At 39.6% G+C, this 16641-nt stretch overlaps 1 protein-coding gene across 2 annotated transcripts; it reads right to left on the bottom strand.

Annotated features, from left to right (window-relative positions):
• Nucleotides 1–298: 298 nt before the first annotated feature.
• qdpra (quinoid dihydropteridine reductase a) lies at nucleotides 299–12984 on the bottom strand. Of its 2 annotated transcripts, XM_070913164.1 has the most exons (7): nucleotides 12825–12984; nucleotides 12644–12736; nucleotides 11852–11948; nucleotides 10514–10654; nucleotides 7081–7189; nucleotides 4749–4832; nucleotides 299–1417 (listed from the first exon to the last, which is right to left on the bottom strand). In XM_070913164.1, exons 1-7 carry the CDS (start codon nucleotides 12906–12908, stop codon nucleotides 1315–1317), a joined length of 711 nt encoding a protein of 236 aa, XP_070769265.1. In that variant the 5' UTR covers nucleotides 12909–12984; the 3' UTR covers nucleotides 299–1314. The 2 variants fall into 2 exon arrangements, with proteins under 2 accessions (XP_070769265.1, XP_070769266.1); XM_070913165.1 differs by lacking the exon at nucleotides 12644–12736.
• Between the last annotated feature and the right edge of the window lie 3657 nt (nucleotides 12985–16641).

Here is a 16641-nt window from a genome sequence, read left to right as displayed (position 1 = left end):
CTCAGTCACATAACAAATTTGACGTATTGAGATGTGGGTTATTGTCAGAAAGTAGAGCACATGTCATGGAAAATACTTTTGGAGGGAACTATATATTGTGCATACTGTTCAAACTCAGAATTCACTCAAATAAAATGGCAGAGAGTAAATATAGCGCACTGTAAAAGGTAAATACGGGGTGATTTCGAACATGTGTAATAACTGAAAGCTCCAGAACAGCTACTAAATGGACCCAGAGGGGAGATTCTTTTGTCAGCTGCTGTTTCCAAAAGGTCAAGAACGAACTCTGAACCTCAAATCGATCTTTTATTTTGATTTATTTTATTGTGAATTTGACACAGTTACAATACACGACGTAGAAAACCCACAACAGGAACAGAGCACCTTCTTCATACCGCGGACACCAAGGACACTTTGACTTGATACAAACACAAAATAAGGCCACTCCACTTTAAACCGTGTTGTCCGTTTGAGAGGCGACAGCGGCCATCTTTGTTTTTGAGGTCCCGCAGTGGCAGAGGACCTTCAGGGACGATAGACAGTACAAACTAAAAAAGGTCTACAGATCTCACATGTCACTCTGGACCGACACGGTCATGTGTTGAATCACGAAGATGTTACAGAAAACTGTAGCTAGTGTAGGTATGAAGTTGTTGATATGCATTTTGGAGGTAGGGGGGTCCTGGTGGGGAAATACAGAAGCTCCAGGGGAAAAAGTTAAGAAAGCTTTTTCATTTTCGGCAATTTCCTACATTATAATTAACGTAATAACACTGCGATGACACAGAATTACTATGGGATTGTATAACAAATGCATCTTAATCAGTGATCACTTCCACACAGTCACTTCACTGATCTTTAAAAGAATACTTTGAATAAATCCACAAACTTGTTGTGCAAGAGTGGAGAGTGCACCCTTGAGATACACAACAGTGTATCACCATTACTGGAGACTAAACAGTCTGATTGACTGTTACTGGGATAATTGTGGGGATTTACAGCTACATGGCGCCGTGAGGCTGCATTTGCAATAAAAGCCCCCACTCTCCTCCTCAGGCCTCCAAAACAAACCCATCTAGCCATCTCCTCTTCACCTCCTTATTCTATTTAGTTCCTCTCTGTCACCATCTCTCTTCTTCACCTCTACGCCCTCTTCATCACTCCTCCTATCTCTCTCCATAACTCTCCTTCCCCATATCCTCCTCCCCCTCCTCCTCCTCGTCTCTCTACCAGTCTATATCTCTGTGCCTCTCCATCTCTTCATCTCTCCCTCACCCTTCCTCCCGTCCCCCATCACAGTCTCCTCTCTGTCCTCTACTGCGCGGCCACAGCCTGGGTTTCTCCTCCGGAGGTCAGTAGCTGCATCAGGCTTCCTGTAGCCGGCCGGTTCACCCCTGTGGTCCAGTTGAAGAACATTCTGGAGTAAAACAAAGAAATAGTAGCAACATTTGTGAAGCAGTCAAAACCTTAACATGTTCATTTGTTTATACACACGTCTATTCTACTCTGTAGTATTATAATACCATATATCCCCCAGATAGGTACCTGTATGTCAATGTAACACAGTACAAGTAGTAGTAGATGATGCTACATGTGATGTATCTGTATGATAAGATGCTACAAAGATGAATGCAGTAATTCACTATCATCGTTCAATATATATTCATCATTTATATTATGATGCATGCCATACAACTGTAATATCCCCATTCAGATTCTGGCCAGGGATCTATGTTGCTCATTAATTCCCAATATCCTCCCAGTAAAGGCAAACCGCCAAAGAAATAAACATAGAACAACTATATGTGGTCTTAGTTTCAGTCAGGTTTCTTTTAGTTTCCCTATATTTTAGGGTTTGTTCTATACATTGCTAAACATCGAGTGTAGATACAATTTCAACGGCCTACGTAAACTTAAAATTAATTAATTAATTGAATTAAAAAAATCTAAATGCACCATATCCATTTATTTGCAGCATGTACATGGAAGTGTGTTTTTTTATTTATATAAAAATTGAGGTTTGTGTTTAAATAATCGTCCATTTTGGTCAGTTTAACCCACGCTAGTCTCATCACTGAGGGAGTGGTAACTACGCATTACTATTAATGTTGCTATGGTTACCTGCAGAACAGTGACAGTTGTTTGAGGTGTACAATTAACAACAACAACAACAACAACCTGGCAGCCAATCAGAAACAAGTGCTTTCCGTTGTCATGGTATAAAATTACGGTAAATAACTGTAATTTACTTGTCTTTAATTAGATATTTGCTCATCTTAATCACAATTTTACATCTGCATTTTATTTATTTAGGCAAAGTTCTTGTACAGTTGCACATTTTAAACATTACTTTTGGCTTCCTTTGGTAAATAAAAAAGGGTTTGTAAATAAAATAAAAAAAAAAGGTTTATACTTCAAACAGTAAGGTACTGAAAGAAGTAATGTTTTGGTATTAGTACCAAAACCCTGGTATTGTATCAGCACAAAAAATGTAAATCGTAGCCAGCTGTAATTAGCACTAGGATATCAACTTTTTAGCGGACAGAGGGTACCTGATGTTGAATAATGAACTTGATGATTTGTACTAGAAATAAGATCTTCAATTTATAATCGTGTGCAGGTTTTATGAATGAAGTTTGTAATTTGAGACGCAGAGCTTTATTGTCCTTTTTTCTATCTTGTCTCTGAGTGATGTTCCGCCACACAGATTATTTCTATTTCTGTCCTCAGACCCTCATCTGTTTCCTCAGGGATTATCTAACTGGATCAAATCCTATCTAATCTCCACCGGCCTACACAGAGAGTAAACACACACTGCTGTCTCAATGCAGCCGCCGTTTATTCAGGTGAGTTGTAGTACTCTTGAAAACAGCACTATTAAAACTTCAATTAAATCAAGTAACATAGTCGAGGGACGAGATGATTTGTAATAAAATAAGTGAAACTTGTGTATTTGTATCAAACTCTCTTCTCCCACTGACATTGTTGAAGTGAATTGAGACTGTTTTCACTGGCCTTTGGTTGCTGTTAGAGGTCCCAATCTTTTATAAACTGATCTTTTTATTCTGTTCCTTTTTCACATATCTTGATGTTTGTATTTTTTTATTACCATTTATTGTTGTTATTGTGCCATTTTATTTTATTACCATTTACTACTGATGTCTTTTACTCGCTGTTGTTGTGCCGTTCATTTCATTTTCTACAACACTTTGGTCAATTCTGGTTGTTTTTAAACGTGCTATATAAATACATTTGATTTGAATTCAAATTGAAGTTTCAGAATTGCTAAAAAGATGATAAATGCAAAAATATCATCACTCCTTATTTTTTGTAGTTTGCATTAGTGAAGTTAGTCCAAGTAATAAAGTAAACTGTTAATGTAATGTAATGTAGTGTGTGATTAAATCTTTGATGTAATGTATGTGGTATAAAATAATACACTACAAAGACAGAAAACTGGATGAGCTACAGTGATGAAGAAAAACAAACAAAAACACACGCCATGAATCACATGGCACTGTCAGAGCAGTGTAGATCTATTTTGCCATCTTGTGGTGAAATGTCACATTTCTTTTTTAAACAATAAATTTGATGTGCATACATGATCAAACATCAAGAACCTGGGTTTATTTAAACCACACAGAAGACCCATTTTACTTCAGGAAGGTTTGATTACTGGTCATTTAATATAATGTAAAATAAGTGTATGTAATATGTGATTTTAAAAAGGAAAAAAACTTTATAACTTTATAACTATAGCTACTGGCAATGTAGTTTGTAGTCTGTGCTCAGTCAGTGTATTCTCATATTACATCAGATATTTCCAGTAACTTTAATGCTGTTTGATAGCTGAAAATGTTTCTGTGATCTAAAGCATCAAAAGGTAAATGTGATGTTTAGGGTCAGTCCCTCAGAATCAAAGAGTTTTTTGGACAAACACTGAAATGCAATTTATCTGCCAACAGTTGCCTCGACAGGACTGCATGTAAATGAGATACATGAGGATGTTTCAGTGTCAGCAGGGGGGCGGCTGTGATCACAGACATGTGGAAGATGAGAGTCGTACGCCACCTGAACAATGCCTGTGCTTGTGCGGCACTAACAGAGAATGAAAGACACATATTATCATGTCCTCAATTCAATTGATCTTAGTTCACTGTTTCAGGGCACAGGCGAGAGAGTCTTCAGTGTGCTGCACAGAACATTTGGAATATAGTTAGGACCTAATATTATATACCTTATATGCTATGTTTATATTGTGACATTTAGGTCAATAACTGACTAAAAACAGTAATTTATTGCATTTTCAAGCCACATACTGTACATTTCCATACGCCTACCTTGCATTGAACGCAAAAGATTAGTGTTCCAGCATTTTGGGAGATAAAGGAGATCACTAGAAGTACAGTATTTGGCTACATGTAGCAGGAGTGAGTGGTTATAAAATGGTCATTTAGAGCACTGAACTTTGAAGACTGATAATGTAATTTCACATTGTAAGGTGAAATTTTCCTTAATAACAAGCTTTTAATGGAAACATCTTAATGCAAAGATCTATGAAAATCATTGTGTTTTTATGATGTAGTTTAAAATTCGAGAGCAGAAGAAACACTGCAAGTCAACCATTTGGTACAGTTACACTGATGAAAGGATGATATGAGCATCCCATTCCAAAATACAATCATTTTTACAGAGCTCTCTACAGCCTGTAAACAACACTATGAATCATTATTCGTCTCAGCACTCACTCTGCGATGTACTCCAGCGAGGTCCAGGAACTGAAATCCGCATCAGGCATGAACTTCCTGTTCATTGGCGTATCCAAGGTAACCCTGTCAAATTAAGTCAGATGACAATCAGGGAGAACAGCAGCGTCTAAGTGGCAGAGAGGGAGAGCTGGCAGACTGCAGCATCTCCACACAGACACGAGGTGTCCAGGAAAAAAAAAAAGATTCAGTCATTTGCATCATGTTTCTGTTTTATTATAATATTCATGAGTTCAAATATCACGGTGGTGAATTACACAGCACGCTTTCCATGTCACCTTTAGTACACGCATGCTAATATTAACATGCAATGTCTCCATGTAACAGCTTGTAAATAACAAAACATCCTGACCTTGGTGAACTGGAGGATTTTGGGGGGAATCGTCATGATGTTTAAACAATATACATACATTTAAGTACAAGAACACATTTTTTTATCAAGCAGTATTTAACTGTAGAGAGGGGTGTTAATATTTATATACATATTATTTTCTTACTATACATGCTTTAAAAAACCCCAACTTTCTTTCACTTCTACAAAACAAAACAGGCCTTTTTTTCTGACGATTATACGGCCTTTATAGTATTACACTCTGTATATAGTGTTAGCACATGATGCTGCAGCAGCACGAGGGGGTTGGGGGATACAGGCTGCAACAAAAATGCAAGTCATGGAGCTAATGCTGAACAGATGTGACAGCATGCTGGAGAGGCAGACTCAGTCCAGCCTCATGCTGGTGGAGAATACAACCAAAGAGAGATCAGGAGCAAGATACACCCCTGAAAACTCATTTCTAGCTTCTCACGATGACATTGCAAAAACACTGGTTTTAAAATTCAATAAGCGGGACAGAGGAGGCGACGACGCAAAGGATACAGTGTGCGTCATTCATCTAAAACAGATCATGTGCACAGGCGCAGATCTACTGGGTGAAATCGACGGCCTTATCCATCTTTTATTCCTGCAGCTTATCTTCACCGAGCACGTATCCATCGAACATAACAAAAGGAGTACGGAGGCACAGTTTTACAGCACAATAGCTTTCATCCTCTCTCCTGTTTCTGGCTGCCTGCATTGTTGGCGTATTTAAAGCTGCACTGTGCTACACGTTAAAGTAAAACATACACCACTTCTCTCAACCTAAAGCACAGAACGAGGCAGAATAGAGAATCCCATCCACATTAGCTGAAACCTGCATATTTGTCCTGTTGTGTTAATAAAATTCTGTTGCTGGACTCGAGCAAGAAATCTGTTGTCTGCCAACAAGAACTAATAAAATTCAGAAGAAAAAAAACGCAATAACATACAACGAGCAGTGCGTGAGCGCTCCATCCAGGGGGGAAAAAAACAAAAACATCTGGTCCCTTTGTCACAAAGCGGTAAACATGAACGTGCTGTGTGCAGTTTACTAGCATCATGTTACAACATCTCAGGCTATTGAAATCGAATAGTTTTCCCTCAAACCTTCTCTTCTGTTCAGTTTTTCCTCATTTTAGTGTCAGCCCAAGGCCTAAAATAGTTTAACTGCATGGGCAATAAATATCAAGGCTGCAACTAATAACCATTTTCATTGTAGATGTTATTTTCTTGACGAATCAATTAATCGTTTTTCTGCGAAATGTCAGAAAATTGTGACAGTCCAATACCAAAATATATATATTCAGTTTATCATCAGAATACTAGCAAATACAACAAATATTACTATCATCAAATCATAAAAATGAATTAAACTAAATTATGATCAAATTTGAGTTGATGGACGATTAATTTCCATCAACTAATAAATTAATCTTGCAGCTTCCCTGACCTTTTCCTTACTTTTTCCACAGACGCAGGTGGAATTCAAAGTTAACAGCCTTTTTTCAGCCAAAGTAGATTAAAATGGCGGGTTGAGACAATTTCACCAGCAGTAGGCTTGGTTTGTAGTAAAGTGCTCATTTCACTGTGAAGAATGCTTAATGATTCTGTTGACCTTTAAAAAGAATACTCCACAGAAAACATCTTTTGGAGTGTCGAATCCTCTGTAAGCAAGCAAATGATGCTGCAGATGAGGTTTGAGAAGTTTCCATGAATGTTATTATACTTTTTGACTCGTTTCTTCCGTGCCATGGATTGTAACTGCTGTGAATCCGAGCCGACTACAGCTGCTCGCCACAGAAGAGTAATCCACAGACAGATACCCTCCAGACAGACAGCTTTTCATACTCGAGAGAGATTTTTGGTGGACTATTCATTCAAAAAATGGTTTCAAATCATCACCTCAGGACTAAATGTGCATCCTGTGTGCACACAACATTTTGTTGCAGTACTTACGGTAGTATCGCCACAGCAGCAGCTCCTGACGGCATCCCACTGTTTTTTGCTGCAAGACTCTGACACAGCTGGTGGACGGCAGCTTTGGCCATCCCATAGCCCACCATGCCTGGGGATCACACATAGAAATATTTCTTTTAGTGTCCTGGAGGAAATTCAGTTTGAAAAGGCAACAAAGACCACATCAAATGCATCCCACACTGTGCCCAGGAGTGGATGACATTGATTTAGTAGAGAGAGGTCAAGTGGAAAAACATCGGAGAATCTATGGAAGGAACATTTTGAGACTTTTAAAACTGAAGTAGAAACCAGGCAAAATGCAACCCTCACAGTGAGGTATAAGTTTGTGTTGTATACAGGCTTTAATAGGCAAGAAGTAAATGAATCACAGTAAATTAACTGACTACATATAAAACATCCGTCACTGCTGGTTCTCTTCTCTCTAGTTAGTCTGTTACACCATCTTTCTACATGAATCTGGATAACTCGTAGGAATGTTTCACAGCTTCAGCATCTGGAAACATTCATCAACATAAAACAGGCTTTCCAAAGAAGGCTAAGCATCTGCCCACCCCACTAAACCAATCTTACGACAGGCTAACAGAAGAACCGACCAATAGGAACAAGAGGTGGTGACATGGCTTTTATTACAAGTTTTTGTTTTTCCTCAAAGAGCAAAATCAAGCACGATTTAGGGATGCATCGTGAACATTATGACCATTATTGTCTTTTGGAAATATAGTGTGTTATTTTTGTGAAATGTAACTTAAAATCTTCCCAGTTTACATCATTATCAAGTGTTACGACAGGCGTGTTGACTCCTTCCACTGCCTCTTTATTCTTCACTCTTTATATTCAGTCTAACTCTAAACAAGTCAGATTATAGCTAGCTAACTTTAGCTTTGTCATTTGGTTCAGTTAGCTATGTTACTATGTTACTGTTATTTCACTGATCATCTACTGGACTTAAGAATGAAAACCGGACTGGGCTTCTGTGTGGAAGTTAAGAGGCAACAGGTTGCTTGAATAGAGTGAATAATAACATTGTTTGCTGTGCATCTGAACACTGAAAGCTATCTTTTGCATATTTTAGAGGATAATCAGATGGGGATTATAAAAATAATAATACAAGTCACATGGAGATCACAGAGAAGACCCCAGCGCTAACTCCCTCTGGGGTTCGACCTCTGTTTTAAATCCTAAATGAAAAGGTTAGGATTATTAAAAAGCCCTTCACGTGGTTTGACAAGACTTTCTTGGTCTGTAACCTTTTAAGTTCAAGTAAAAGGTAATCTATTATTCTGATGGACACTACCAAAACACAATTGATTCAGGACAGGAAACATGTTTTTCTATACTGGCCAGAACATTTGGTCAATCCTAAAATCACCTGTTTACTTGCTGACATGATACTTTGAAGGGAAACCTCCAGATGTTGGTTGGTTCTCTCTTCCAACATTTAACTTTGTATTCTTTCATAAATAAATAGCCATCCTAATCTGCTTTCCTCATTAACTCACTTTGTTTGATTGAAGCACACAGAAGAAAGGATGAACATGAGTACCTCTCATCAGTGTTCCTTACATTTCTTAACATTTAGTTCTTGATATTCACTCACATTTAATTAAACCACACAGATATGAAAAAAGGGACAGCTTCCTACATAAACACAAGCTCAGTCAAGCGAGAACAATAGATATTAAACTGCATCAGTGCCGTTAACATACATAATGCGAGCGGAGCCACAACTGCTGAGTCATTATCTTCCTAAGCCAGCAGCCAATGAGCTTGTGAGGCTTGTGCCGACTGCTGAGCCAGAGCTTTGTATTGTGTTGTAGAGTTGGATCTCAGCCCATCACATGGTTGGCTTGGATACAGGGAGGAAGGGGGGGGGACATCACATGGCACCAAAGCCTTTCTGGATGCCACAGAGGCTGACGTGAGGCAGGCTGCTGTCACAATGGTTAACTACAGGCAGAATGAAATTCACCGGCACACAAGCATGTTGATAAGATTTCTGCAAGCGTCACTTCATTCAATTCCACAGCTGAGCGATAAATCAATGTTATCAATTATGTTCTTTAGACTGAAAGACATTGACATAAACCGTCCTTATGTAGTAAGTATATTATGTATAAATGGCGAATAACAGATGTTGCTTGTGTGATGTTCATGACTTTTAATTACCAATAACACGTTTCTCTGCATAGGTCTTTGCTCAAGTATAATTCCTGCTCTATAGTGAGCCATTTTCTCAATAGTTTGTGAAATGTCAAAAAAATAGTGAAACAATACCATCTCAGAAAACCAGATTAAGTCTTGAAATTGAGAATTTTGTCCAACCAACAGTCCAAAACACGAAGATATTCAGTTGACTCATATATGACAAAGAAAAGCCGCAACTATCACTGTTCGGTGTACTATTAACTGATTGTAAACATAGTTGCCGAATTATTTACTTTCCATCGACTTTGCGTTTAAGCTCTATTGTTTATATTTAAAAAAGTACTAGAAAAACTTTAAGGGGCACTCCAACGATTTGACACATGAAGTTTACTGGTCATGATCAGTATTACTCAGCCTGTCGTATCAAGTCTTCTGTGGCTGTGGAGGAGCTTTCTATAGTCTCAGAAAATAAACCTGATAGCATCATCGTCTCTATAGCAGCTTGATTTTACGTCAACCAGTCCTATTTCATTCATTCGTTGTTTTGTGCCTATGAGTCTGTGTCAGTCCTGCCCCACAGACTCTATATATGAATGTGTGTGCAGCTGACTGTCCTGCAGAGCGTTCAGCGTTTGACAATTGCATTGACTGCACAGACAGGGGACATCCTCATTAGACGGACTACTCCGGAAAACACCGGTAGCAGCAACTTGAAGATTGCGCAGTAAGCATTAAAACGTAATATGAGGAAAATGTCGGCAATGCCTCACGTTTAAAAATGTCCTAGAATGCTTATGTATTTTTTTCCATTGCCATTTCATTCCCCCAGACGCCCCTAGCTGCTCCAGATCCTTGTGGAAAGCCCTTGTAGGTTGCCTACGGACAAACAGGCCGTTGAGGGCATCAATCCACTGACTTTCTGTTTATGAAACAGACCACTGAGCACCACTGCTTCCAAAGAGCTCATCCGCTACTCTATCTTTTTCCCCCTTGTTTGGTTTCTTGGATCCATTTTATTGACACCTTTTCCCTCACACTGTTGTGAGCTGCGTGAGATCCCCCACGTCTCTGATCAGTATGCCAATTCCCTCGTCAAAGCCCTGCAGCATTTTCTATTACCTACATTATTTGAATTGGCAGGTTGGACAACAAAGACATAGCCACAATGAAGTCTGCAATACATCAAAGTCTGCCTGCAACCTTGACGTGACCAGTGGCCAAACCAGGTCATCACGATGAGAACGGTAAACACTAATGTGTGCCTTACCTCCGGTGCCTGACAGGGCTGCTTTGGCTCCGGCCAAAGTCAAGAGTCCACCTGGTTTTAGGTGCAGAGTGGCGAGGTGGCTGGAGATAGTGGAGGTCCACACACTCTGTTTCCACATCAGATCTGTGTTTTTGTATAAATCTAAGAGAGACATGGAAAATAATTATAAAAAGGAAAGAGTCAATTTAATTTGCTGGTATCTTCATAATTTATACAACATGCTTATTCCATCTATGCATCTCCTTATTTAGTGCTGGCCTTTAAAGGAATAGTTCAACATTTTGGGGAATACGCTTATTTACTTTCTGGCAGAGAGTTACATGAGAAGATCGACGATACCACCCTGTTAAATATGAAGCTACAGCCGGCAGCCGCTTAGCTTAACTTAGCATAAAGACTGGAAACAGCTAGCCTGGCTCTGTCCAACAGTAACAAAACCTGCCCACCAGAACCGCCAAAGCTCACTTATCAACATGTTATATCTCATCTTCTTAATCTGTACAACAACCAAAGTGTAAACACGACAAATCTTTGTTTTATCTGGATTTATGTACTTGATTATTTCTTGGCTGGGACCAGAAGCTTCCTTGCGTCTCCGCTGGTTGCCTGACAACTGCTCGGAGGCAAGAAAAAGTCCAGCACATAAAAATAATGAAAAATAATTAATTTTTTACACTGCAGTTTTTGAATGGATTAAAACCACAAGACACATGTTAATCAGTGAGCTTTAGAGGTGCTGGTAGGTGAACTTTGTTACCTTTGGACAGAGCCAGGCTAGCTGTTTCCTTACCGTACAGACCAGAGGATGGTATTAATCTCATATAACCCTCTGCCAGAAAGTGAGTATGCGTATTTTCCCAAAATATCAAACTATTCCTTTAAAAAAAAAAAAATAAAATAAAATAAAAAAAGGTAAAAAAGGTGCTAATACAGATATCAATTCTGGTGCTTAGTAACTGCTGGTTTCCTTTTACTGGCAGATAGTTTTTCATGCTAGCTGTGAGATAATTGCAATAAACTAACTGGCAGAATAACATTTGGGCAATTCCCTGGACATAAAGAACCAGACTTCCAGATCACTGAGCTGGAGGGTTCAAACAAAAAACCTTTAAGTCACATTCAACAGCCCCTTTGTTTTTTGTCGTTTTTAAACCACCACATCACAATTCACACATATTGTTCCCAAAGACAAGAATGAACTTACATTCTCAGATTACATAAATATAAATCGCATCATTACAGTTTATTTAGGCTAAGTTTAAATTGAAGCATGAATTGCTGCAGGACATAAATGGCTGATGATTAATGTTACAGCAAACAAAAAGGTTGAACTCTGACCTTTGGAGCTACAGCTTCCTCCCGCCCATCCTCCTGCCACACACAAGATGGCATCCACTTTCTGTTCCCCTAGCAACTGAGCCACATCTGTCGTCACCTGCACAGAACGAGAGATAACTACGAACACCTTTTCATGAAGCAACAGGGCGAACGGCTGTTGAATGTTGACTACCTTTCAGCTCACACACCAGCTGGAAGTTTTGAATACATGTTTTATGCTGCGTTCAGGTCAACAAAGAAAAGGAGGACATTTGAATCCATTTACAGCAGCATACAGGTGATTTCTTAATAACCTTTATTGCAAAAAAGAAAAATACAAGTATGACCTATGATAGGATGTCAAAGACAACTGTACATACATGAGACATGATATAGATATGTAAATTAGCTAAATAAAGACAAAAACAATCTCCCACTAGCTGTAACAAAATGTTGATTTGCCATCAAACAAAGCTGCCAAAACGGCGACGTCCTGGTGAAAATTTAAAATTATGCTTATTACACTCACAGCCACTTTATCAGTTCTACTTGCAAAAAGCACCCGATTTTCCCCCTTCTTTTCCAATGTTCTTGAATGCAGCATTAGAATACGCATTTTCTAGCCAAACAACACTGAAAATAACACAAGAAAACAATAAACAAATCAAATTTATGATCTACTGGATTCATAGCGTAAGATAAACTTTAGCTGCTGGTCGTAGCTTCTTTGCTGGTGTCTGTTAGCTCTTCGGTTTGGCATTTAAGCAACAGAAACATCAAACGCGTTAATTCATAATGTCATCTGCGGCTCACCTGTCCCGCCTGCTCGGTGAAAGATTCACTCATCTTCACTAACACGTTCTCGTTTGCCTCCTCGTTTGCAGCCATGTCGATGCTGGCGACCCACTATTAAGTGTCATAGAGAGAAAACGCAGTTAGCATTTAGCAGAGTTAAGCTAGCATCCGGGGTTTAAGGTTGACTGTTGTCACTCACCCATCCTTTAGATTTGAAATGTTGGACACACTTTGAGCCCAGGGCGCCTCTTCCGCCGTACACGATCACCCGGTTGGCAGCCATGTTTATGTTCTGAGTAGCAGCGAGCTAGTGGGTGAAGTGTGGCCGAGCTTCAGCTAAAATACACGGAGAGAGGCGAGAGGCAGGAGGGGGGCGTTTCTCTGGTGCTGCAACAAGTTGACGGAGCTAATGCTGCTTTCACAGACTGTCGGAAACACGATTATTAGAAGGTGAACCATGCAGCCCATGCGTGAACCTCATCATCCACACTCCAAAAACATACTTGCACATGCTTTGGTGTATGAAGAGAAGACAGAGTGAGGGCACAAAAATGAATTTGCACAAACAAAGACTGAAATGATTAACACAATAGCTGCCAATTAATAGTCTGTCAGTTGACTAATAAATGTAGTGGAGTAAAAAGTACAATATTTCATGGCATGAAAAGAAAATACTCAAGTACCTCATATTTGTACTATATTAAAGTAAATTCTGAACTAAGAGTGGATGATATGGATAAAATCCTCAATCACAGTTTGTGTAATTTTATTTTTTCATATGTGTATTTGTGTTTTTAAAATAACAATACAGGAATGTTTGTTTTTGGTGAATCAAGCAAATTAAAGCTGCTAAATTAACGTTTCTTGCCACTTCGAGGCAATGAAATAAGCTGAAAACACAACGGTGACATATTAACACCTTATAAAGTTGTTATGGTTGCCGTGTTGGCAGAAACAAAATACTTACACACCCGGTAGACACAGAGCAACATTATCACCACGAGTGACACCTTCAACATTACACATAGTCTGTGAGCCACTGTTTATTTAAAAATATTTATTTGTGCAGTTTTAAATACAAGTACTTCACATCGATGATCCAATACTGCCATAAAATACAGCACTATCTTTTTAAATATATAATGCAACAACAGTAGACACCCAGGATCAGAGATTTGGCAACATGGACGTTGAACCTGAGCTTGAACCCTAGAGACAGAGACATCAACCTAAAGCCTGTACAAGTATCAACACTGCAGTGTTACAGGCTAGTGCTTATTAGCAGTGTTAAGTAGGACGTTAAACTAATCAGTTTAAGTGTGAAATTCATGAGGTCATGTAACAGATTTCAGGACTGTGGAAATTACAAAAACACAAAAACCACCAAGGATACATATTCTTCTTTGCAATGTACTTTTATTCAAGTATTATTATTATTATTATTATATAAGTACAGAAAGAGAAATTCTTTATATAGACGATACCAATTATTTTCAAAAACCTCATGAATGTGTGGCTGCATGTCTCCCAACCCCTCAGTGTTCATACAGCGAGCACTAGGTGCTGCTGTAAGACTGTGATGCTGATGACACAGCAGTGAGCTACAGCTTCCCATTATTTTGCTGCTGCGCTATCTGTGCTGAGCCAAAGCAGCGTGCCAACAGAAGACATCCCCGGCTCTCATGAATAATACAAGCAAGATGGCCTTGGCTCCCCTGTCAACATAGAGAGGCCCCCCGATCTGTCACACTCACCTGGATATGACACACACTTCTGCTACGGGGAATAAATGCTTGGTTTGTCTAGTCTGACATCCACACACACACACACACACACACACACATCCACAAACACACACGCAGACTCAGAAAGAGTGTGAGAGAGACAAATACACACTTTTTCCAATGTTGTAAACAAAAGTATTATGCCATCCCTTCCTGCCTGCCTTCCTATCTCCTGGATAAAAGGTATGAAACACACACACACATGCATGTACACACACATTTCTTTTAGAGTGTGAGATGAGGAGGAGCTGTACGGGTGATGGGAGTCGGCGAGGCTGACCGAGCTCGCTTCTCCTCGAGAGCTGGGTGACGTACCGAGGAACACACAATAATTATGTCCCGCTGTCGGGTTCAGACCTGGAAGAGACGTCCTGCAGGTTTCTGACAATTGACAAACACAAAGTTATAAGTGCGCCGCAGCAATCTGAGCCAGGTTGAGTATCTGTCAGCAGCTCAAGTGGACACAATAATGACTACAGCAGCAGCAGCAGTGGCAGCGGTGGTGGTGGTGGTGGTGATGGTGTGAGTGGAGATGGTTCCTCAGAAATGTGATGATATGATTGAAACGTTGCTGGTTTGAATGCAAGGGAATCAGGAACTGGGAAAACTTGGGTAAATTAGGGACAATTTCTCCCATGTTGGTTACCATGGCAACTTGCCAAATTCTTTCCACGAGCTTGAGGGGCTCACTGGCAGATTTCTGACTTTCATTTTAGCTTTTTTCCTTTATCAACTTTTTAAGTGAATTTCATGAAAGAGCAAGCTGCTGTTGAAGTGCTCTTGAGCTTGAGAGTAAAGCTGCACTAATGAATATTTGTATATGCTAAGCATTCCCCTAAAGACGGCCATTACTCTGTCTGTTGCTTTGTCTGTCCACCCCTTTTGGTCGAGACTGAAGTATCTCAACAACTGCTGGATGGATTACCATAGTCCAGACATTCATGTCTACCTCAGGATGAACTATAGTCACTTTGTTGAACCCTTGTCTTTTCATCTAGCGCCACCATCAGGTCAAAATTTCCATTCTTGCAATGTATGTGGGGCATCCCAGTGGTTCACCTGGTGGAGCGCATGCCATTGGGGCTGGGCCCTTTCCGCAGCAGCCCTTTGCTGCAGCTGTCACTATCCAATAAAGACAAAATACTCTGTTTGTAGAATGTTTCTGTGTTGTACTGGCTGTGAAAACAAATCTCCCTCTTGGACAATACATCTAATCTGTTGCAAAGTAATCAGACAGTACGGAGTGAAGTATTTTCTTTTTTCTTCCAGCATATCTTTGGTAAAGTTGGTACCTTTTCCACATCTTCATCACTTAAACATGTCCAGATACTTTTGAGGAAGGTGGTTTTGTGAGTGAGACTTGATTCCACATCATAAACACTTTTCAGTGATGGAGAAGAGGAATACGAGAGTCCTGCTACTGTCGCTGAAGTGAGAAAGTTTGGCTTTTTTAAAAAAAAAATCTCAGTTTGAAAATGTGACAGCAGTAAGTACCTCTCCCACCTTCTTTCATCCTCAGGCTTCTCGACTTGAGTGTGATTTAAGATGTGAGCTGTGATATCTCTGGACCACAGCCGTCAGTATTACCACCCAAATCGAAAAAGCTCAAAGCCTCATACACAAGCAGGATTCAGTGAATTGCATCAACTCGCGGTTTATAAGCCAAACGTTTTTTATACATCTAGGTTACATATAATATGACTGCAGTCCACTGTGGACTATATCTTCTCTGGTGTTGATACAAGCAGAGAACACATGAAGAAACTGTTGAATATGAAGCATCAGTACAGACTGCTTGCTTTCTAAGCATAAGGAATAGATATCAAATCTGTATTCTTAAAGCCTTGAATCTTGTTTTTCAATGTTTCTGATGGTTGTTTCAGATTGTTCTAACTCCTCGTTGAATTATGGGTTGCAGAATGTGAATCTTGCAATTTTCGGTGTCCAGGTGACATTACTGTCATCTGACCAAGCAAAACAAAAACAGAAGTCCACAGGCACTTAACTGTTCCTAACACAAGCGGCATGTACCCACCGCGGGTTTGGCCCCTCGGTTTTATGTCTGACCCCTCTTAGCAATTCATTACCAACCTGAGATCCCACAAAAGGAGCCTTCCAGGAAGTAAATCCAGTAAAAACCTTGAGACATTAACATCTCCAAGACTGAAGGACACCAGCTTAACCTGTAGAAAACCTTGTCAAAGAAGCTTGAGGATTTTAAACAATTTCTAA

This window comes from Enoplosus armatus, chromosome 10, assembly GCF_043641665.1.
Source record: "Enoplosus armatus isolate fEnoArm2 chromosome 10, fEnoArm2.hap1, whole genome shotgun sequence".
Taxonomy (NCBI): Eukaryota; Metazoa; Chordata; class Actinopteri; order Centrarchiformes; family Enoplosidae; genus Enoplosus; species Enoplosus armatus.
The sequence above is the reverse complement of the archived record's forward strand: the minus strand, read 5'-3'. Positions and strand labels throughout refer to the sequence as shown.